At 41.3% G+C, this 23,975-nt stretch overlaps 1 protein-coding gene across 1 annotated transcript in view; it reads right to left on the bottom strand.

The window, feature by feature from the left end:
- LOC118444895 (uncharacterized) overlaps positions 1-6,633 on the bottom strand; it is a 179,292-nt gene extending 172,659 nt beyond the window's left edge. The window contains exon 1 of the mRNA XM_085663455.1: positions 6,452-6,633. Coding sequence (XP_085519581.1) covers positions 6,452-6,633 — 182 coding nt within the window. The remainder of the gene's footprint in view (positions 1-6,451) is intronic.
- Between the last annotated feature and the right edge of the window lie 17,342 nt (positions 6,634-23,975).

Here is a 23,975-nt window from a genome sequence, read left to right as displayed (position 1 = left end):
TCAAGCTATAAATTTCGTTTAATGTTCACAAAGGTATACACTCGAAATCTCCTAAGGGAACTCCTCGGTGCGAACCAGCCGTCACGCGTATACAGGATAACGCCGACACTCGAGAGCTGCTTTCAACCAAGTACGAATCTCATTTGTCATCCGGACTTCTGTCAAGCACGAAGAATCTTCTTCTTCTTTTTCTTTTTCTTCTTCTTCTTCATCTTCTTTTTCTTCTTCTCTTACGCGTTCCTAACACCGTTCGAACTTTGAATTCTTTCCGATTGCCACACCGGAAATCTCTTTTCTTTCGTACTTAAGTAAAAACAACATTTCGTTCAACAGTTTTCCTCTTTGAAATAAGAAAAATGCAATATCGGAATCGTTCGATAACATTTATAATTTATCGTTTTCTTTCTTGTTCGAATCGAAAGATAGATAGATAGATAGATAGATAGATAGATAGATAGATAGATAGATAGATAGATAGATAGATAGATAGATAGATAGAGAGAGAGAGAGAGGAGAAAAAAAGAAGAAGAAGAAGAAGAAAATAAGGTAAAGGAAAAGAAAGCGGAATGTTCGAAATGACGGAAAGAATTTAATCAACTCGAATCCATATGGAACTTCTAAATGGTCGACAATTTCACGAGATACGTACGAAAATATCGTACAAAAGGTTCTACCTTTTGTGATGCAAATCGACGAAATCTCATGTTACTTTTCGACTGTTACAAATTCGATATACATATATATATTTATATATATATATATCTATATGTAATATCAATGTAGATGTTCGCACAGGTACAACGAACGAATTACAAATAAGAATGGAACGGAACGGAACGGAATGGAACGGAACAGAATAGAATAAAATAGAATGGAATGGTATAGGACAAAATGGAGATAGAGATATTAAGAAAGAGAGAATGAGAGAGACACCAAAGCGATGGGGATTGCAGTACTTAAGGAAATTAAAATCGCTCCCCGACAAACATTCGCGAGAAACGACTTACGAAGCTCCAAAGTTTAATTTTGAATTTGATTAAGCCATCCCTCCCTCCTTTTTTCACGACCTCCTTCTGTGTTAGTTCTTCTAAACCTCTCCTCACCCTCTAATACGAGGTCACCCTCCAACAGGATAGAGGAGAAGGAGAAAGAGAAGGTAAAGGAAAAGAAGAAGGAGGAGTAACGTGGGAGGGGGGTTTACGTATCTCGTATTTTTCGAAATTAGCCGACCATGCTAGAAGTTTTTATGTAATGAGGTAGATAAGTCTTGCAGCATCTCGTTTATTTGCTAACTTAACGACTGACCGATATAAAATTAATTTCCGCTGTAGTCACAGCTCCAAAAGCCAGCTCCCTCCCCACTTTCCCGCTTCCTCCTCTCTCCCATCCACCCAACCTTCCTCCCTTCACCAACGTTCCCATTCTCTCGCGTTCCAGCAAATTGCGTTATACGCGTGGCGCGAGAACGCGGAGGGACACTTTATTATTCCGCGATGCTCGTCCATTGTTTCCGCGGGGTGAGATTAATGCGCTCGGAGTAAAATTCACGTCGCTATAATTGCCAACACTATATTTTCCGGCGTTACGCGCGCTCAAGAGAAGCTCAGGGCGTCATGCGCGTTATGCGCGCGCGCGCGAGTTCGTTCATCCGAAATGAATTTATTTTTCTTCTTTTTTTTTCTCTTTCTCTCTCTCTCTCTCTCTCTCTCTCTCTCTCTTTCTTTCTTTCTTTCTTTTTCTGTTTTATTTTTGTTGTTGTTTTACGTTCGTCCGACTATACTTGGAAAAAGTGAAAATGAAGAGAGAAAAAAAGGGAGAGGAAAGAAAAATAAAAAATAAAAAAAATGAAAAGAGGAATGGATGAAAGAAGAAGAGGGAAAGCAAAGGGAAAAAAGTAAAGAAAAAAGAAAAAAAAAAAAAAGAAAAAGAAAAAGAATGAAGGGCAAAAAAATGAGCTCGAGGGGCAAAGTAGACTAACTTCGTTCGACGCACGATCTACCCGTTTACGTCGCCGCTCATCGATATCCGAAACGAATTCGATTAACCTGAGTCGATTTTCGAAAGGGCGTGAGGTAGGAAAAATATCGTTGGATGGGACGTTATAGAGCCCGTTACGAAGAAAGTTGATAAACTCGAATTTAATCGTGTTATCGCGCGAATTTTAAGGGGGCGGAAAGGAGCGAGCAAGCGAGAGAGGGTAGGAGGTAGGGAGTAAAAATGTCGTAATAACCGGATATTACCAGGGTTTATTTTCAAATATTCACACTCGCATTAATGTGTATTTACGCCCCCCCCTCCGCTTCCACCTATCTGCCTATCTAACCTAACTAATCCACGTTATCTCGTGGTATAATATATTCGTTGAAATTTACGAGCCGAAAATTCGTGGAAACATCTTTGTTGGTGAGAGCTTATTAGCGAATTTTCGTTTTTGCATGCTTACAGAGAATGAGCGGTCGGTTTGGTTCGATCAGTCGGTTGGTCGATCAATCGATCGGTCGGTCGGTCGGTCGGTCGATCGGTCGCTCGCTTGAGATCGGGTTGGTGCAAGCGAAAATTATCCGAAATTTCGGCTGCTAAATCGGAATCGGAAGCACAGGTTGGAGATAATTTCGGTTCTAGCACGGCAAAACATCGTGGTCGGCCCTTTGCGTAATTGCCGCCACGCTGCTGTTTATGACGCCACACCGGACGGTTCGAGACTGCTGCTGCTTGCTACTGCTGCTGTTGCTGCTATTGCTGTTGCTGTTGCTGTTGCTTCTGTTACATACGCACATATAATGCACTGTTTTCCGCAATTCGCAGAGACAGAACGCTATAGAGAATCGGATAGAAAGCGAAAGAGCAATAAAGAGAGTTAGAGAGAGAAAGAGAGAGAGAGAGAATGAACGTACGCGTTGTGCCTACGTAGAGACATCAATAGCCCGAGCAACGACGAATGAACGAACGAACGAACGAACGAACGAACGAACGAACGAACGAACGAACGAACGAACGAACGAACGAATGGGTGAACGAGTGAACGAGTGAACGAGTGAACGAGTGAACGAATGAACGGACGTATTCGAGTCGCACATATCTATATAGATACGGATCCACGCACTCGATGCGATCCTCGCGCGAAACCAACGATTTTCACGAGTTTCTCCACAGAAATCCGCCTCTAAAGCGTCGAGTTACGTTCACACCCGTGTATCAGCCTGCTGCACGTCGGCCGTGTGTCACACCCAACGGCCGTAACGAATGCACTTTAACCCCTTTGCACCTCCGAGTGTCATACCGTCTCTTCGCCTATCTATCTATCTACCTCTCATTCTCTCTCTCTCTCTCACACACTCTATCTATCTATGCTTCTATCTATCTAACCATCCATCTCGCTCTATCTCTCTCTCTCTCTCTCTCTCTCTCGCTCTCAAAAGATCCCATGCAATTAAATAGCTATACCATTTGTTAACAGATTTATTTTCGACATTATCTACTTCAATAGTTGTTTAAAATATATTATAAAGATATTTTTTTTTATTAAAAGACATTTATCGGTTTAACACGTGTATTATATATATATATATATATATATATATATATATATATATATATATACATATATATGCTATGAATTAGTGACAAACGCATGACGCATTCTATTAATTTTCTCACCCTCTCTCTCTCTCTCTTTCTCTCTTATATCTTCCATCTTCATTTTCCTTTCATTTCGCCGTGCGTTGAATATTTCAACGGGACAGATCGTTGCTTTTTACGGCCTCCTTTCCCCCCGTCCCTCCCCACGACCCCTCAGCTAGCAGCTTTTCGTAAAAACTTTAAAGTATCCGCGTCCAACGCCACGTAAACCTTATACAGGTTTTTCGGATTACAATTTAAATTATTTGGTTTTGCGTTTGCGCCCGAAAACGAGAGAGCGGAGCTATTTATGATATTAGCCTTTTTGAACTGGTCGCTTCCGTCGACGGCGTGTTTTCTATTTTATTTGTTTTTTCTTTCTTCTTTTTCCGTTCTTTTTTTTTTTTTCTTTTTCCTTCTTTTTTTTCTATTTTACCCAGGTATATTTAAATTTAAGGAAAAAATCTAACTCGCCTCGCGCGGAATTGGAAAGGCAAAACAGTTCGCGTAGTTTTATTAGCTCGCACCCTCTCTTTCCTCTCCCTCCTCTCTCTCTCTCTCTCTCTCTCTTTTTCGCGCATACACCTCGTGCATTTATGAAGATTCGAAAAGGAAAAAGTAGAGGATGAGAAGAAAGTAACGTCGTCTCGTAACTGGAAAGGTAGGTAGGTAGGTACTTAGGTAAAAGCTCGTAATTAAAATTTCTTCTGGCGGTCCATGCGAAAAGAGTGGCTCGTGAAATTGAAAAATACGAGAAAAGAGAGAGAGAGAGAGAGAGAGAGAGAGAGAGAATGAGAGAGAGAGAATGAGAGAGAGCGTATGGGCTTCATTCGAATACATTTTCGGAGAAGAAAGATCGTTGCTCGGTTCGTTGCAAAACTAGCCGGTGCGTTAAAGCGAAACCTCGCGAATCTAATTAGATTCTAATTGGCGATCGGCGGATGGAGATATTTGCCTTGATATCGCTCGATTCGCTCTTAGAATAAGGAAGTAACAAAGAGGCATTTTATCTGCCTGGCAACAGTACAGGCTCGGAGGCTTGCGTTTGCAAATATTTCACTTGGTGATTCAAGAACACATAGATATACTCCAATCAGTGTGATTCTACGTATCGTGTGACTTGCAGGACTATTACTATCCCTCTCGTAGAGAAACGCGTATGTTAGAGCTGCCAACGGGACCACCATGCCCTCTCGACGAGGCGACGCGTGAGCGACGAAGGTGCTTATGTGTGCTATGCTGAGAGGGTGTAACGAGAACGAACGAACGAACGAACGAACGAACGAACGAACGAGAGAGAGAGAGAGAGAAAGAGAGAGAGACGGAAGAGAGGAGAGGGAGAGGAAGAGAGAGAAACCATTCAAACACTGATAAGAGACTCAATTATCGAACTATCACAGGGCGGACCGTTCCGTTTGCATTTCCAATTATTTGCTGGAAAACGGTCTGCCAATACCGGGTACTCTCGATAACGCGCTCCTCTCATTCCTCGGACTACCCTCTCGCGGTCCCTCTTCCGTTTTCCCTTCACCTTCCCTTTTCCCGTTTTCACTCACTCATTCGTTCCTCTCTCTTTCTCTTCCTCTTTCTATTTCTCTTTTCTCTAGCAGGCACTCGTTTTGTCAATCGACTCGTACGTACTACGTAGCTATGTACGTATGCCGTCTCTCGGTCGTTCTTCTTTGTCTCTTTGTTTATCGAACGCCTTTCCTTTTCTACCTATCTATCTATCTATCTATCTCTTTCTTTTATTTTCTATTTGTTCTTTTTCCCCCTCCCCTTTCATTTCTCATCTTCTTCCGTTCCATCCTCGTTCGAATAACATTTCCACGTGTTCTTGTGCGAATATGTGGAGAGAGAGAGGGAGAGAAAGAGAGAGACAGAGAGAGAGAGAGAGAGAGAAAAGAAAGAAAAGATAAAAGCTTTACTCTAAAAATAATCCGTATAATTTACTTAAAAACAAATCTCCGACACGATTAGAAGGTACGATTAGATAAAGAGAGAAAAAAAAAATCATTCCGAAGAATTTTCCAATCGATCGATATTTCTACCATCCACAAAGACTTTCTACTTTCGTCACGTAGATAATTTTCTACGTCGTACACGACATCCCTGGAACAATATTCCAATAGACACCGAGAGGCATAATCTCCGAGGAAATCACGACGCTCTACCACTTTCCTCACCGCTGTTTCCTGTTGACGACACGTATTCCATTACGAATTTCATGTCGCTTATCGCCATTCACTATTTCTGGACGCAAAACTCCGACGACGTCCACAGTAGATAGGTAATTATAGTTCGATTAAAATTCAACAATTGGAAGGTCAAAAAGTAAATTACCAAAAAAAGAAAAAGAAAAAGAAAAAAAAAAAAAAGAAAATAAATAAATAAACAAATAAATAAATGAACGGAAAGGGGAAAAAAGAAAAAAGAAAAAAAAAAAAAAAAAAGAAACAGAAAGAAATAGAATTCTATTTTCTATATTACGATAGAAATATTATTTCTATCGTCAAAACGAATTTTCGAAAGGAAACGATCGATCGACTAATAGTAAATATCCCTAAACACGTTTACTCTATGTTCTTTCTCTTTTCCCTACCCTCTCTCTCTCTCTCTCTCTCTCTCTCTCTCTCTCTCTTTCATAAACGAGAGGTATATATAGATCGTAACGTTATCTATCGTCCATATCGATGGTATCTCGCGTAACGTATCGAGACAGGAAGGAAGAATCGCCGGACAAATTTCGCGCTCGGCCCTCCGTGAAATCGAAGAGCTTCCCATGCTTCGAGAGCGGGCTCCCTTCGCGCTGTAAATTCGCGTTTGATGTCACTCCGGTGCGTCAATCCGCATGATTAATGTGCCGCGCGTTGGGACGGCACAAGGACGGCAGCGACTGCCACTGCCACTGCCACCTCCGCCACCATCGGCATTGCCATCACCGCCGCTACCGCCGCCATCGCCACCGCCGCCGCCACCACTGCCACCACCATCATCGGCTTGCATCGTTCTCATTCCCCTCTTCGACGAATTTTAATCACCCCTGAGCGGACAGTCCAACGACGGATTTCGTGGCGACTGATGCGCCGCTTTATTTCGTTAACGTTTCAATCGATCATCGTACACCCTCTGGGACTGTGATGCTGCTCTCGACGACGACGCCCACCCATCTTTCCCCTAACCCAACCTCATTCTCCCTTTTCCCCATTCTCGTCATCCAACAAAACGTTATCCTAGAAATTTCACGAGTCAACGACGGACACATACAATTTCTCTTCGATTACGTTCTTTCGCTCTCGACTCATTACTTTCATATATTTTGACCATAACGATTTGTACCATTGAACCCTTTTAAAATTAATCTCAATCAAGAGAAATCAGTGATTTATATCTTTTCTGATTTATTTTTTCATATATATATATATATATATATATATATATACACAAGATGATAAAGAAATTCCTTTTTAAAAATAGAAAAATATTCTCTTATTCGGAAAATGGATATTAACCTACGCGAGAGAACGCGAGGGAACGCGATAAATCATAATCGTCGTATATCCTTTTTCGGGGTGGTATGAGATCGTATAAATTGATCTCAAGGGAGAAAACTATTTTCCGACGCTTCGCGTGGAGTAGCAAAGACGATGACTTTTAACGATGGAGGATTCGCGTTTGAAAGACCGAGGACGTCAGATTTTTCGAGTCGGCGCCGATCTCTCTCTCTCTCTCTCTCTCTCTCTCTCTCTCTCTCTCTCTCTCTCTCTCTCTCTCCTTCCAAATTTGACAGTCATCCTTTCTTAGTCGAAGAGAGAGAAGGGTTTATTTCACTGTTCGACGATGATCAGCGAGTTCTACGTACTCCATCTTTTCTCAGTCGTCCTTTCGTGGACCCTCTCTCTTTCTCTTATTCTCTCTTACTCTGTCTCTCTCTGTCTCTCTCTCTCTCTCTTTCTTTCTCTCTCTATCTCTATTTCTTTCTCCCTTTCATCACATCGTAACTCTCATCTTTTCCCGTGCCACTTTCGACGGCCGTTGAAATTAATGACGCTCTCTCGAGTGACGTTACCGTAGTGAAAAGAAGAACGTTCGATTGGCGAATGAATCGTAGTAGTAGTGATAATAGTAGTAGTAGTAGTACTAGTAGTAGTAGTAATGGTAGTAGTAGTAGACGACGAGAACATTCGAAGAGATTTCCTAAGATGAAAGAAGAACGTTTGTCGGATTTATCGCAAATGCTAATTCTTTTCTTTTTTCATCTCCGCCCACCGCTCCCACCCTTCTCTCTTTCTCTCTCTCTCTCTCTCTCTCTCTCTCTCTCTCTCTCTCTTTATAGGAAAATTATTATTCCGAAGGATCTTAGTATCTATAACATTCGTTTATTACCGTTCGTTTGCAACTTTTGATTAATTTAAGTTGGACGTAGTCGATTGGTACGCCGATCAATCGATTAATTCATTCCATTCTTTGGCTCTGATCAACTAGAACGAACAAAGAAGGTGGAACTTTTAAAAAGAATTTTCAGTGGATGTTCGACAAGCAGTACTCGAACGGTCAATATTCTACTCAAGTTTCTGGAATTCGTGTCAACGGAGAGAAGTCGAAGGCCACCCACTTGAGAAAATAAAGAAAAAGAAAGAGAAAGAGAGAGAGAGAGAGAGAGAGAGAGGGGGGAGAACGTGCGAGAGCAAGAAGTATCGTCGAGCTCTTGAGAATATCTCTACGTACATATCGAATCGCGTGCTGTAACGGTGTCGTGAAAACTGAACTTCCGAAGTCGAACTGGTAAGGTCGCTTTGGTTGACTCGTAAGGCCGACTCGTGAGTCGGCTGTGAGTCGCGCTTTGCCGGATCTCTCGGAGTTTTATAGGTTCCGAGCACGGCTCGTGAAAAGATCGTGACGCCGATACGAAAGTCGGTCGAGCGTGACTCCATTTCTTTTCTTTTCTTTTCTTTTCTTTTCTTCCCCCTTCTTCCCTCATATCCTGCTCTCTCTCTCTCTCTCTCTCCCTCTCTCCCTCCCCCTCCTTCTTCCTTCATATGTCTTCCCCTAGTGAATGGGAGCTTATGGGGATTCTTGAAACTCGATGATAATCCTGCGTATCATTTATGTTTCGTTTACGTTTAAAGTAGGTATATACGTATATGTGTATGTGTATATATATATATATATATTCACATATACATGTAAATTAACATAGAGTAGTAGGTAAACGAAAGAAAGGGTGAAGGAAGATATAGATAAAGAGAGAACGTGGACGATAGGCACGGACACAGTTGAGAGTTGGGAGGGCAAAGACGTATAGAGAGAGAGAGAGAGAGAGAGAGAGGTCGGAGAGAGGAGTTGGTGATACGTCGAACTAAAACGTCGAGAGAAAAACGAGTCGTACTCCTGGGAAGTTTAAATCAACGATGCAAATATCGTGGCAAACAAAACGATGAGAATTAACGAGCACCAACCGACCGGCGACCTCTGTCTCTCTCTCTCTCTCTCTCTTGCTCTCTCTCACACACAGACACACATTCTCTATTTCTATCTTCTCTGCGGTTACTCGAAACGATCCTAGGACGGTTAATTATTCGATGATCAAACTTCGTCGAGAGAATAAGCTACGAACGATAATAATATTTCAGTAAAGCGCGTAGTAACCATTTGTTTTCATTAATGCGATAATAACAAACCGAGAATCTCTCCATTCTTCCTTTTAACACAGGTAGTAACAGAGGATAGGAAAAGCCGCGGTGGGTTATCAGTTTTCCGTGAGCTAGCAGATGGCTAACGAAATGGCCGGGCAATAAGAGACCGACTAATCTCGGTTAAGAAGAGTAAATAATCAAGCGGAGCGAATGACTACCAATTTAATCAGACGCTGCCAAGATTTTGAATTAAACGAGGGTATCCATTTAATCTCGATGGTAAATTAAAGTTCCTCCGTCTGCTAATTTGAGAGAAAGAGAAGCTTAGGAGGAGTACCGGTGGGAGGGAGAGGGAGAGGGGGGTGGGTGGGTGGGTGGGAGGGAGGGTGGGATAGAGATGATAACAAAGTGAGAGAGAGAGAGAGAGAGAGAGAGAGAGAGAGAGAGAGAGAAATTATCTTTTCTATATTTTTGTAACCGAGGAAATAAGAGCTTAATTATTTATACTTCTCTTATACCTTTTCTTCGTATTTCCCTAATCAAAGGAGTTTTCCGAGCAAAGCACTCGAATCTACGGACCGAGATAAACGCTTTATAAGTTTATGCTCCTTCCGGCATAATGCGGGAAGAAGAGAAAGCTTTGCGGCTGGAGTAAGCGAGACGAAAATATTGAATCAAGTCGTTCCTCCCATCGAATTATTATGCAATCCGATAACCATAATTATGAGCTCCGCTCGCGCGCAGAGATTTATTAAACCCGTTGGAGAAAAAAAAAAAAAGGAAAGAAAATGGAATTGTCGAAGTATCCTACCCTTATCAGAAACGTGAAAAGAGAGAAGTCGACGATAGCCTGTGTCTCTTTAATTCCTTAGAGGATCGCGACTGTACCACCCCCGTCATCGTCAATCGCGGCGTTCGGCGATGCGATCACAGAAAGAGAAAGAGAGAGAGAGAGAGAGAGAGAGGGAGAGAGATAGAGGGGGAGAAAAGAAAAAGAAAAAAAAGAAGAAGAAAAAAAGAAGAAGAAGAAGAAGATGGGAAGGAAAAGAGAAAGAGAGAGAGAGAGAGAGAGAGAGAGAGAGAGAGAGAAAGAGAGAAAAGAAATAGCTACGTCTCGTAGATTATCTCGCGGGTGAAAATCCTTAGGAATAATTCTACCATCACAATTTCTACACGTTCGTTTCTTCCGTATTCTTAATATTCAGTGTCCGTGCTGAACTCGCAAATTTACATTTAGATGTATCTAAGACAGTGTTGTCTCTACGTTCACGTAAATACGAAAGCTGCCGTTTTGATAAAGGAGAAACTCGTGAAAAGTCTTTTGGGGTTGTAATGAGGCTCATATTTTATTTCCTTTCCTTTTTCTTCTTCTTCTTCTTCTTCTTTCTCTTCTTCTTTTTTTCGAAGAAGTGGGAGGAGTAGATAAATATCTCGAGGAGTAAAAAAAAAAAGAAGGTTTACTCGATTAAATCGATTGGAACGAGATATCGGAGGGAATAGTTAAGAAAAAAAAAAAAAAAAAAAAAAAAGAAAAAAGGAAAGAAAGAAAAAAATAAAATAAAGAAACAGAATTCTTCCGCGAATTAAAGCCGCGTTTCTATCAACTAGTTATCCCAATACCATCCAAGGAATAAAAGGAGAAAAAGGCTATTTACCATCGAAAACAAGAATGGTTCATTGCTAGACCGGCCGGTAATTCAATGGGCGCTCCTTAATGAACGTTTCCCATAAAGCCTAAAGAGGTAACAGCACAAAGATCCTCTGTTAATCGGAAGCCAATTAAATAAGAAACGGACGAGCACCAACGGAAATGAAGAACAAACGAGTGGGAGGGAAGGAGCGAGAGAGAGAGAGAGAGAGAGAGAGAGAGGAGAGAGAGAGGGAGAGAGAGAGATGAAGAGAGAATTTCAATAGCATCCCGGTGAACAAAAGCTTTTGGTCAAAGAAGGCGCAGGCAGCGTATCTCGCGAAGGTTTAATATCTCGGTGAGATTACTTAATCTCAATTCAAGAGAGTAAGAGAGAAGGACGAAGAAAAAGATAAAGAGAGAAAGAAGGATAAAGATAGAGATATAAAGAGGATATTCTTGTGGAAACTGGTAGAAGGATAAATGCGAAATTCTCTATCGTCGAACGAAAACTCGAGATTAAAAGATCGCGAAAATGTTTGAATCCTTCCGGCAAACTCGAAGATAACCGATCGAAAAGTTGTTCCTCGTTGTGCCAACGGAAAAGATCGTGAGAAGGATTTCGAGGTGTGTTATCGGGTTTTTATCGACACCTTAGTACGTTTCACCTTTGCGTTTCGTTCTTCCCCGCCCCCCTCCACTCCCCGGCCTCCATCCAAGATCCCAGTTTCATACTCCCCTTTCCACCTCTTTTAAAAACGAACCTTCTCCAAATTAGGTACTGAAATTCTTGGGTAGGACAAACTCGATGTGTTCTTCCTCTCTTTCTCTCTCTCTCTCTCTCTCTCCCTTCCACCCTCTCTCTATCTCTTTCTTTCTTTCACGTGCACATCTCGAATCTTAGGAAGGCTTTGGGTAGAGAGGCTTTAGGTTGGGCACGAAAGCCAGTCAACGGCCGGTTATCGTAGCGGGAGATCGAAAACCTTTCTCTCTCTCTTACTCTTACTCACTCTCTCTTTCTCTCTCTCTCTCTCTTACTCTTACTCACTCTCTCTTTCTCTCTCTCTCTCTCTCTCTCTCTCTCTCTTCCTCTGTCTTTCTTTTCGTTTCTCGAGCGCGCGAGATCACCCACGCTTCCCACGGGAGAGAGGAGAGGAAAGAAGAGGAGAAGAGAGGAAAGGAGAGGAGGGGGAGGAGGGGAGAGGAAAGGAGAGGAGGGGAGAGGAGGGGAGAGGAAAAGAAAGGAGAAGATACATTGAAAGTCGGGGCGCGGTCGCAAAGTTACGATCTCGTGTAACTCCAGGTGACTCGACAGTCTGGGCACGCTTTCTTTGGCCCACGCTCTTGGAAGAGATCAAGAAGAAGAAGACAAAAAAAAAGAAGAAGAAGAAGAAGAAGAAGAAGAGGAAGAAGAAGTGGAAGAAAGAGTAAAAGAAAAAAAAATAAATAAAGAGAAAACAAAAAAAGGAAAAAGGAAGAGAGAAAGGATATAGGGGAGAACACAAAGGAAAGAAAGCAGCCCAGGAAAGGCTTATCGCGTTACGCTCGTGCTCATGCGAGTAAGGATAGTCTGAAAAAGAGAGATAGATAGATAGAGAGAGAGAGAGAGAGAGAGAGAGAGAGAGAGAGAGAGAGAGAGAGAGAGAGAGAAGCGAGAGGAAGAATGGCAGCAAGTCGTAAGGGGAGAGGTGAGACAACCAGATGTGGCATCGAACCGTAACGGAGCACGAAGCTGACCCGACGTATTTAATTAAATTTTGGCCGTACCGGGCCGCCGCAATGGCGTCGGGTGCTCTGGCTTCTTCTTTAACGACGCAACGATGCATCTCTTACTTTATCTACGGACTTGCCATCCGAATCCGCTGCTCCGTACGGATTTTCGACAAATAAACAAACAAACGAACGAACGAACGAACGAACGAACGAACGAACGAACGAACGAACGAACGAACGAACGAACGAACGAACGAACGAATGAACGAACGAACGAACGAACGAACAAACATAAAGTATTATTTTCGTTAGGAGTATTTCTTTCGTTATAAAATTAAATAATACATGCACTGTGACATACACACACACACACATACACACATATATATATGTATGTATGTTGTATGTATATTTAGATATGGAAAAAGAAAAATCTTCGAATGTTCCTCAAATGAGTAAGAAAAATAAATACGATTTTACTAGTTTTTATTGCGAAGAATTCATAAAACAAGCGAACGATAAAGTATAGCGTTCGGACATACGCGATTATCGCTAAAGCGTCTACAGTATTCGAGACATTTTTACTCGCCGCTGTTGGTTAAAAAAAAAAAAAAAGAAGAGAAAGAGAGAGAGAGAGAGAGAGAGAGAGAGAGAGAGAGAGAGAGAGAGTGAAGAGAAAATAGGAGAGGCGTCGGAGCGACGAACGAGCAGGTGCGAGCCGTTGATCGGAGAGGAAAGAGCAATAGAGAGAGAGATAGAGAGAGAGAGAGAGAGAGAGAGGCGGAGGCGACGCGCCGTGTGATTTGCGAGCGAAGCGACCGCCTCGCGTCGCGTCGCGTCGCCTATTCCCGTCATTTCGTGATGCATCGCTGCGGCACGCGTCCAATGACGCCGTTGCATGCGGGACAAAAGCCGACAGCACTGAGGGAACGTGTGTATGTGTGTGGCTGCGAGAGAGAGAGAGAGAGAGAGAGAGAGAGAGAGAGAAAGACGTATAGAGTCTATGCTTGCCTATTTACCCGCGTACATGTCCGTATACGTTTATACGTTCTTCTCCGAACGTTCGCTCTCACTCGTGCGTTAAACGCGATGCATATAAACCCTCCTTTCCTCCCTCAATCACTCCCTCTCTCTCTCTCTCTCTCTCTCTCTCTCATCTATCCTACCTTCCTCTTCGTTACGTACGTTAGTTTGATGCCACCAAGCGAATCTTCTACTCGGCACTGCTTATAGCACAAGATGACTGGAAATAATCGGACCGTCAATAAAATGACGACGCATCATTTAAAGGTACTCGTCCTCACCCTCCTCCGTCCACCTCTTCTCCCACATCTTTTTATTTAGCTTGTGATTCTTCTCATACACGAGAGACTTCATTATTCGTTGCGTAGGCTTACGTATACAGATATAAGTAAAAATAGACGATAACGCGAAGAAAAAAAGAAAAAGACAGAGAGAGAGAGAGAGAGAGAGAGAGAGAGAGAGAGAGAGAGAGAGAGAGAGGAGTGAGAGAAAGAAAGAAAGAAAGGAAGGAAGAAATAACGTTGCATTTAGTTATCGAAGAGATACACTCAAAGATATGGGATTACATGAAAGGTTTACAGCTTCGAGGGAGTAACACGCTTTTGTTTGTTAGGTATGTAGGTAGTATTTTGTTCCACAGAACCGATAAAGGTATCTCTCGTGAGAATTAATTACACCGTCCAGTCCGACGGACCCCCTCCACTTTCACACGCGTAACGCAAAGCCCATCGATCACGGGGCGATAAAAAACGTCGTAAAAATATTGCCGTACATGTTTCGAGGATGGTGAGAATTCGCGAGCAAAGGTACGCGCGAATGAAAAAAAGAAAAAAAAAGAAAGAAAAAAAGGAAAAAAAAAAAGGAAAGGAAAAACGAAACAAAACACAGAGAAAAAACAAACAAACAAACAAACAAACAAAAAATAAAAAGGAAAGACTTACGATAAAGGGTGGAAAATATTATCTACGTAGGGGACTACGTAAAAAGTAAAAAGGGATGGTGGTAAGGTAGAAGAAGCAGCAAGTTTTCCTACTCTCCTTCTTTCGTAAAACGCGTTTCTCGCGCGCTTGACACGCTTATGGTGAGCGTCAAGCTCTTAGAAAACAAGCAAAGCGTATACTTTACTTGGCAAAAAGATTCGAAATACGAGATGCTAGAAATATTCCCAACGTTGTCGTCGTTATCTATCCTAGAGAGAAAAAGAGAGAGAGAGAGAGAGAGAGAGAGAGAGAGAGAGAGAGAGAGAGAGAGAGAGAGAGAGAGAGAGAGAATCTACTGTAAAAATGTGTCGTGTGTATCTTGGAAACGTTTTAACAACGGCATGAAATATTCTTTAAGCTATAAGATCTTCCGACGATTTGTCAGTTAAAGTATGTTTGTCATCGTAGAAGAAACTTTTCTTGTACGATCGTGTGTGTGTGTATGTGTGTGTGCGTGCGTGCATGCAACACACGTCGTGCATGCGCTTGCCGCGGGAAGAGTTTTCGTTTCTATCACGTCGTCGGAATTGAAAGACGGAGAACGAAACTAAAAAAAAAAAAAGAAAAAAAGAAAAAGAAAAAAAAAGAAAAATGAGTAATGGAACAGTAAGGAGAAAAAAGTTTTTAATTTTTTTAATTTCTTCTCTCCTAACATTTTGCTTAGCTTTAAACGAGAAAGAATCATTGAAAATATATAGTCCAAAGCAATATAACCGAAAGGCCAGAGTATAAAACGTCTGTGCTGGTTAAGCAACAGCCAGTAACCGGCTCGTTGGACCGCGAAGAACTAAAATAAACCGCATAGCGTGCCATTTCCCTTCGGACTGTGAAAAGAAAAAGGATAGATATATAGAGACAGAATATAGGGCGGGGAGGGTGAGTGGGTGGATAAGGGAGGAGCGGGCGGGGTGGGGGGTACAGAAGGGATAGATAGATATAGAGAGAATTCAGAAAATCGTCGTCGAGAGTCTCCAAGTATTCTACTCGCTTTATAGGCGACGCATGACCGGTCAAAGTTCGTTTCACTCGACAAACGCAATGGAATCGTATTCTCGAAGGGCTTGAAAACCGCAACTTCTACCCGTATCAAGGAGTACGTCGAAAGCCGTCAGAGTCGATCGAACCTTTCGATCGTCAACTTCTTCGTCGACCTTAAGACCATGAGAAAGATGATAGATAGATAGAAAGATGAAAGAGAGAGGAAGAGAGAGAGAGGGAAAGAGAGATAAAGAGACAACGTAAGAGAGAAGAAGAGAGAGAGAGAGAGAGAGAGAGTTAGTCGTGATTACCCGCATAGGGTACAGAGAACCGCAAGAAAACACAATATTGCTAGTGGGGTTGTATACGAGTACTCTCACTCTATTTCTCCCCCTCTCTCTCTCTCTCTCTCTCTCTCTCTCTCTCTACATTTCTAACTCTCTCAAAAGGTTCTATGGAGGCTAAATGGATGGCACGATATCGTTGAGTCCATGGGAAGACATATTTTCTCAGCCTTAATACCTTCAATTTCTCCTTCTTTTCGGTAGATCGCGCCCCGTTTCTACTTTTCCTTAACGCCCTTCCACTTCCTTTACTTTCTCTTAATTACATCGTAACAGAAGGAAATCTCTAGGGAGTCAAAGTGCCCGAACTTTGAACGAAGGAACGAACGAAGACTTCGATCGAAAAAAAAAAAAAAGAAAAAAAAAAAAGAAAGGATGGAAGTCCTTCGACGTTCGTTTCTTCTTCTTCTTCTCGTTCGAGAAGATCCTCTCTCGTCCGAATCGATTTTTCTTTGGCCCATGTGATTCTTTCGTTATTTTATACGGACGCTTATCGAACCGGACAGGAGAAAATCTCTTCCGATTTTGAAACGTAATCCTTGTTATAAATGGAATCACGATGATATCTATGTCGTATAGCTTCTCTTACTATTGGCATCAGAGAACATATCGTTCTATGCAAAAGTTAAGAAAATATGTATATCATCTTCTTCTTCTTTCTCTTCTTCTTTTTCTTCTAAAATCCGTGTAAGTACATTATCGAGAAAATTATTATTGAGTCTATGTCAAGTATTCGATATTATCGGAAATACATATTATATACAAGATCCTTATGCTTTAATGAGACGTAGAATGTCGCCCTTGTGTACGACGCCGTCAAAATTTATTTACTTGATAGACGTGGTAAGAGGAGTAGTGAAAAGAGAAAGAGAAAATAAGAAATACGAATAGAAGTGGAGAGAGAGAGAGAGAGAGAGAGATGAAAGAGTCATGAGACGAGTAATGATGATGATGTTGATGATGCTTGTAAAGAAGTGAGAATACGTAATAATTGCAAATCGGAATATACTTATTACTTCGAAAGGTATACGAATCTTTTAAGCATCGAATAAGAAAGACGCGCCCGGCTGTGTTATTTCGAAACGGAATACGAATGTTTCGTTTCATATCGATTCGACGAATATGACAATGGGAAGGTGAAAAGAAGGAGAAACGCACAGGAGAGAGATATATATATATAGGAACATATCTGATACGTATGTACTTCGATATCGTATTTTCGAGCGACAACAACAGAGAACGAGACGACGAAAACAGAGAACGAGAGAGAGCGAGAGAGAGGAAGGGAGAGAGAAAGAGAGAGAGAGAGAGAGAGATAGAGAGAAGGAAAGAAATAGAGATTGGAAAGAACTGACGAACGTGACGTAGACGATGCAGGGCGTGATCATCGTATTGTTCGATATCTCCATTTCCCATCCAGCTTCGTTCACGGTGCGGTCTAATTACCCTCGAGGCTTACCGCGCGTGGTTTAAATACTAGCTACTGTCGCACGCGCGAGAAGTAACGAGAGGGACACAGAGATACACGGACACACACGCACACACAGAAGAGAGAGAGAGAGAGAGAGAGGAGAGGGGGGGAGAAACGAAGAATCGTACGAACGTATGAGAGCATATATTTCGCTTCGAGAGATAAGGTCAGGCGCAAATGGCAAATTTCATGGGAAATTTATGACGTTTCACAATGGCACGTAATTATCGTCAGATACGGCCGTTAACGGCTTTATGAACCCTCCCCCGAAAGAGGTCAATGCCGGTCATCTCGGATATTATGCGCTTTTGTATTAACCCCGAGAAGAGAGAGAGAGAGAGAGAGAGAGAGAGATACGAGTCGTGGTCTCCGATATTCATCGATGCTACTAATTTCGATAATGAAACGGTTCGGTTAATGTAACGCTCGTGGAATTTCCAACGTTAATATAAAGCAATTATCGAGAACGATCGTTCGTTCATTCATTCGTTCATTCGTTCGTTCGTTCGTTCGTTCGTTCGTTCATATATTTATAAGATAATCGCGTCGAATTTCGTAATTTGTATACAATCTCGTATATCTCTAAAGCAACTTTACGATCGTCCTTCATAATAAACTCATTTAATTCTAAGATACGATGAAAACGTTACAATACAATAACGTTTAACGTTCTTAACAAGAAATAAATAAATAAATCAATCTTAAATATCCTACGTACTTCGTCAGTTCCATTAAATATTTCTATCTTATTCAGTTAATCGTATATACGTACATACGTACACAGGTATCTTTATTCGAGATTTATTGTCCCGTGACAGGATATCTTGATAACTATGATATGAAAATCATGGAGAAGCGTAGAAAGGTACGAAAAAGTCGAGAAATCAAGAAGGATAGGTAGGTAGGTAGGTAGGTAGGTAGGTAGGTAGGTAAGGTAGACAGATAGGTAGACAGATAGGTAGGTGGTAGATAGGTAGGTAGGTAGGCGGATAGGTAGATAATGCGAAGATTGAGTTCGCCTTGACTTACGTCCGCGGGAACTATTTGAAAACTACTCAGAACTGTCGGATTAACTGAAAGTATGTGGCGGGTTGGGATTTTATCCCATGAAACCGGTGCATTATTCATGGCCAGAACTGTCTAAGGTGCAGAGAAGAGGGTTGGCGGGGTGGAGTGAGAGGGGGGAGGGGCAGTGGTAGAGAACCTTGAGAAAGGAGAGCAGCTACGCATTACGAATCTTTCACGGAGAATAATGCAGAAACGTCCGCGAATCTCTTCCAAGGAATTATAAGATTAACCGGAAACTTATTGCACTTCCGCGAAAACCGCGATACACCGAAGTTGAATTTGAGTCGTATTCGAGTCGAGTCAAGACAGAAAATTGTATCTTTAAATCGAGTCTCCTTTTACCCTTTTAAATAATTCATTAGAAAAATTTTTCGTCTGTTACGTGTTGATTTTTGACAATTGCTATTACTATTATTATTATTATTATTGTTATTGTTATTATTATTATCATTAAAATCATTGAAATCGTTATAGATCATTATAAAAAAGAGGTGTTCGTAAAATTTTATTTATAGTATCGAATAGGTATTTTACTATGTCGTAATAATTGTAAGTAAAGAAAAAAAAAATGAAAACGAAGAAAGGTATAAAGGAAGTAAGGAACTTACGTCTTCCAAGTTGATAAATATACATGCCTTTTGGCGATGTGTGTGTGTGTGTGTGAGAGAGAGAGAGAGAGAGAGAATGAGAGAAGGAGAAGGAGAAGTATAAGCTCGAGGACATGCTAAGAGAATCTCAGGGTAGACACAGGTGGGCGGTTGTAAGGAAAGTAGGTATCGACGATGTTGCAAGGCACGGTGTACCTACTTGTTTACTGAGCGCTCGAAACCTCGGAAAGGAAGGAGAATACAAGAGGAAGGAGAAAGAGCGAGAACGAGAGAGAGAGAGAGAGAGTGAGAGAGAGAGAGATGTAGGGGTGTTCGAAGAAAACCACTCAAAGTACGATGTTTCCCTCTGCTGTGGTGGAATTCCCATCCAAAAATATCGTTTAGAACGGACGAGGCGAAGAAGAGCCAAGGGAAAGGAGGGGAAGGATGAAGGTTTAGAGTTGGAAGGAGAAACGTTACGATTGAGAAAGAGAAAGGGAAAGCGAGCGAGGGAGATAGAGAAAGAGAAGCAACCCTCGGGTCAAGTAAACTTGGATCGCCCATTTCCAGTTTATTGCTAATTCATTCAAATTGTATTTGTTCCCAAATATACATTCTATTCGTCGGCTTTCTATTCGCTCGGAGGCAAGCGTCGTTTGAGCGTGGCGACGGCGAGCGCAATGCCTCGTCCTTTAACAAATTGCTACTCCGATGCACGCGTTCTCTTACTATCTGGAAAACAAACGTCGAGGAATAGAATGATGACAATGTCTATAAGGGAGAGAAATAGGTGGGAGGTTAGGAGGGATGGGGTTACGACGACGACACGTAGGGGATGCGAAAAAGACTTCTCCTCCTCCTCCTCCTCCTCCCCATCTTCCTGCTCCTCCTTCTCCTTCTTCTTCTTCTTCTTCTTCTTCTTCTTCTTCTTCTTCTTCTTTCTCTATTTCTCTATTTCATTCTTCGCGTAAAACTAACTAAGATGAAAGTTTAGCGAAATTCCGGAAGTTACTCAGAGGTACTCGTTTTCCTTTCTAAAGCATACGAGGGATGGCAAAGACTACGAAGAATATGACAACGACAAAGATGACACTGGCACACACTATTTCTACATAATCACGGTAGAGGTTACTTACTTAGGTAAACTACTATATATTAAGCATAGAGGTACGACGAATTCGTAACCATTTACAAAGGACACGAACGTCTAACGTTAATCTCATGTCATACTGATAAAAAGTATACAACGTTGATAACGGAGAAAGAGAGAGAGAAAGAGGGGGAGAGATTGAAGAAAATCATCATTCGTAAAAGTATTCCCGTACGCAAGGTACACATTGCTTATGTCCTATCTCTACGGCACGCGCCCCCTCCCCCAATCCTCCGTCGTAGCTTATTCGTACTTTTGATATGTCATAGGATCCCAAAAAAATCTGGGATTTTTAGGGAGAAAAAAAAGGGGAAAAAAAAAAAAAAAAAAAAAGAAAAGAAAAAAAGAGTTTCGAATGGCGAACGGCGGAACTCTCTCCTCCTCTCCTCTCCTCTCTCACTCTCTCTCTCTCTTTCTCTTTCGTGAAAGTAGCACAACGATTAGGATTAAGGTGCGGATGGAAAATTCTCAACGGAAAATTTATTACATCGAAAAGGGCAAAGCCGAAAGTTTTCGAGGTAGGTAAATGGGAAAAATCATGGCTCGAACGAAATGGGGGGATTAGGAGAGAAAACCTCGAGCAGCTACGAATTCCTTTTTATATATATATTTTTTTTTCTTTTTTTTCGTTTTCTGTTTTCTTTCTTTCTTTTACTTTTTTCTTTTTTCCTTTCTTTTTTTTTTTCTCTTTTCTTTTTTTCATTCCCGCATAACTTTTCTTCTCGGCCCCCCCCTCCTCCTTCTTCGGAGATAAGGAACGAACGTTTACAGATAATCATTTGCCAGTGGAACGAGAAACTTTATATTTCTTTTTTTTTTCTTTTTTTAAATATTATCATTGATTTCTTTTTTTTCTTTTTTCTCTTTTTTTTCTTTTTATTACGTAGATATGCAGACAAGTGGATTCAACTGATTCAAATGTAATTCTTCGTTTACAAAAAAGAAAAAAAAAAAAAGAAAAGAAAAAAGAAAAAGAAGAAAAAATAAAAAAAAAAACATCTCAATACGCTCGCTATATTATCTAATACTTAATTCGATGTATATAAGTACAGAAGAGATGTATTTAATTTATTTATTTTTTTTCTTCTTCTTCTTCTCTTTTTTTTCTTTTCTTTCCTTCTCTTCTCTTCTCTTCTTTTCTTTTCTTTCATTTTATAAGTCGCTACTATTTACTATAACGAATAGATATCTACTGGGTTCTTACTATCGACGATATTATTGGCAAGCGGGACGGTAATTTCGCGCAAAGAAAAATCGAGGTATTCGCTATCGAGAAGAGAACGAAGTGCCATTTCGTCCGGGGCATTGTGTGTACGATGGCAGTTACTCCACGAGAAAGAATACAAACGAGATTTTCCGAGCGGAAGAAAATGATCAAGTCGGAGCATTCTCTGCCGACAGGAGAATCGATGGAAAGTCATCCACGTTCAGTTAGCATAACAATGCGACCGACGCGACTCCCTCTCTCTCTCTCTCTCTCTCTCTCTCTCTCTCTCTCTTTCTCTCTCTGTCTCCTCTCTGTAGGTTTCTATCTAAGTCGTTGGCTCCTTACAGAGTACCTACATCGCTCGACATCGAATCAATCCCGTAAATACGACTTGGCCGCGAGTAGACGCAAAACCCAACGCGTGACAATCGATATTTCACAGTGGTCTTCTATCGAGACCATTCTCGCGGGATATTCAAGAACGTACAAGTATGTACATACAAACATGTGTGTATATACATATATATATATATATATATATATATATATATATATAGATATATGCATACATTGATAAATAATAATCTAAGGATAGGGCAGTGGTAACTAGTAAAAATATTTTTATCGCGATGAGATTATTCAATTCTTTTCTTTTCTTTTCTTTTTCTTTTTTTTTTTTTCAGAGAGTCGAACACTGGCCGGGCTCTCGATGGCTCTCTGAATAAATATATAAAATTAAAGTAATAGAGAGAAAAGTATGGTGGGAAAAGGAAATGCGAAGAAAAAGGAGAGGAGGAGAAGAAGGAAAAGAAAAGAAAAAAAAGAATGGGAATCAAAAAAAGAAAAAGAGAAAAGGAAAAAAAGAATTGTCGACGGCTTTGGATGAGAATGGAATAAGAGGGAAGTAGAAGAAAGTCATAGAGAAGTAGTACTAGTACTAGTAGTAGTAGTAGTAGCAGTAGTAGTAGTAGTAGTAGTAGTAGTAGTAGTAGTAGTAGTAGTAGTAGTAGTAGTAGTAGTAGTAGAAGAAAAGTTGGAAGGAAAATGGGTGGGAAAGAGAGCGAGAGTGAGAGAGAGAGAGAGAGAGAGAGAGAGAGATGCAAAATGTTCTGTACGCTCTTACGGATTTATGGATTTCATTATTGTCGAGCGTGGTTGGTTACGCCGGCTGACTAGGGACACACTCACTCTGAAGGAGGAGGAAAGGAGGTAGGAGGATCGCGAGCAGGCTCGTCTAAACTTAAACTTGCTGCCCGTTTGCATTTTATGAGCAGCCAAGCCAGTTCCTGCTCTCTCTCTCTCTCTCTCTTTCTCTTCTTCTTTCTCCCTTTCTCTCTATATCTCTCTATCTCTATCTGTATCTTTATCTCTTTCTCTCTGTCTCTCCCTCAAAAGAGGGAGAAGAGAACGTAGGAATACCGGCGGTTCCCGAACCGAAAAGCCCATACATTCGTTCTCACCCCCTACCAACAAGGACCCACCCTTTCACGTATTTTCCAACGAGCACCTATCTAACCACCAACCACCGACGTAGTCCCACACCTTTCTCACCAAAGGGAAAACCATCTCGGTCAAACCACCATTATAAAGCCAGCCGTGTAAGCCGAATTACTTCCCCTTTCACTCCCCTTCCTTTCTTCTTCTACACCCTGCCTTTTCCTCTTCCTCCTTCTGCTCCTCCTCCTCCTCCTCCTCCTCCTCCTCCTCCTATTACTACTACTTCTCTTACTCATCCACCTTCGAGGATATTCACCCTCTTCGTAGGAAGATTCAACGCCAAACGTAGAGCGATACTCGACTCGATCTTAAGACCTCTCTCTCTCTCTCTCTCTCTCTTTCTCTCTCTCTCTTACTTGCATTCTCTCTCTTTCTCTCTCTCTCTCTCTCTGTTGTGCTATACTAACGTTCCTTCTATCTCGGCCCGATCTTTGTGAGGCCGAGTGCGAAAGGGGGATTCGAACGTTTTACCCTATCGCTCTTGGATCTTGCTTACGTTTAATCGTCGACTACTCTGCACCGTTAAAGCTCCGCGCCGTCGTCGATAGGATTGCGAGGAAACGGCACGTAGTTTACGTTAAGCGTCGTCGAATCCAACCACTATAGATCGCATCTTCCTGTTTTAAATGAAACCCTCGAAACTTCCATCCTTTGGCAAGTTAACACGTTAAATATATATATATATATATATATATATATATATATATATATATATATACATATAAGGACAAAAAAAAAGAGAAAGAAAAAAAAGGAAAAAAAAAACAACGTGAATACGTTGTAAATCACGTGATACCATTATCTATCTAATAAATATCTAACGATATTAACATCTTTGAAATGGGATATAATAAAGAAGAAGAAAAGAAAAAGAAAAAAGAAAAAAAAAAGAAGACGGACAATACAATTGTATCCGAAAATTACTATTTACTATTACTATGTCCCGTTGCAACGGTGTTTGAGTTCGCAAAGTTAGTTTCCATTTATCGAATAATTATTCGAAACAACATCGAGATAATATCATCCGATTGTCGGGCACGAGACGGAACTCACTCGATCGCGCACGTCCGCACGTA

Source organism: Vespa mandarinia, chromosome 1 (assembly GCF_050613455.1).
Source record: "Vespa mandarinia isolate Hongniang chromosome 1, ASM5061345v1, whole genome shotgun sequence".
NCBI lineage: Eukaryota > Metazoa > Arthropoda > Insecta > Hymenoptera > Vespidae > Vespa > Vespa mandarinia.
This window is presented reverse-complemented; position numbering and strand designations above follow the sequence as displayed.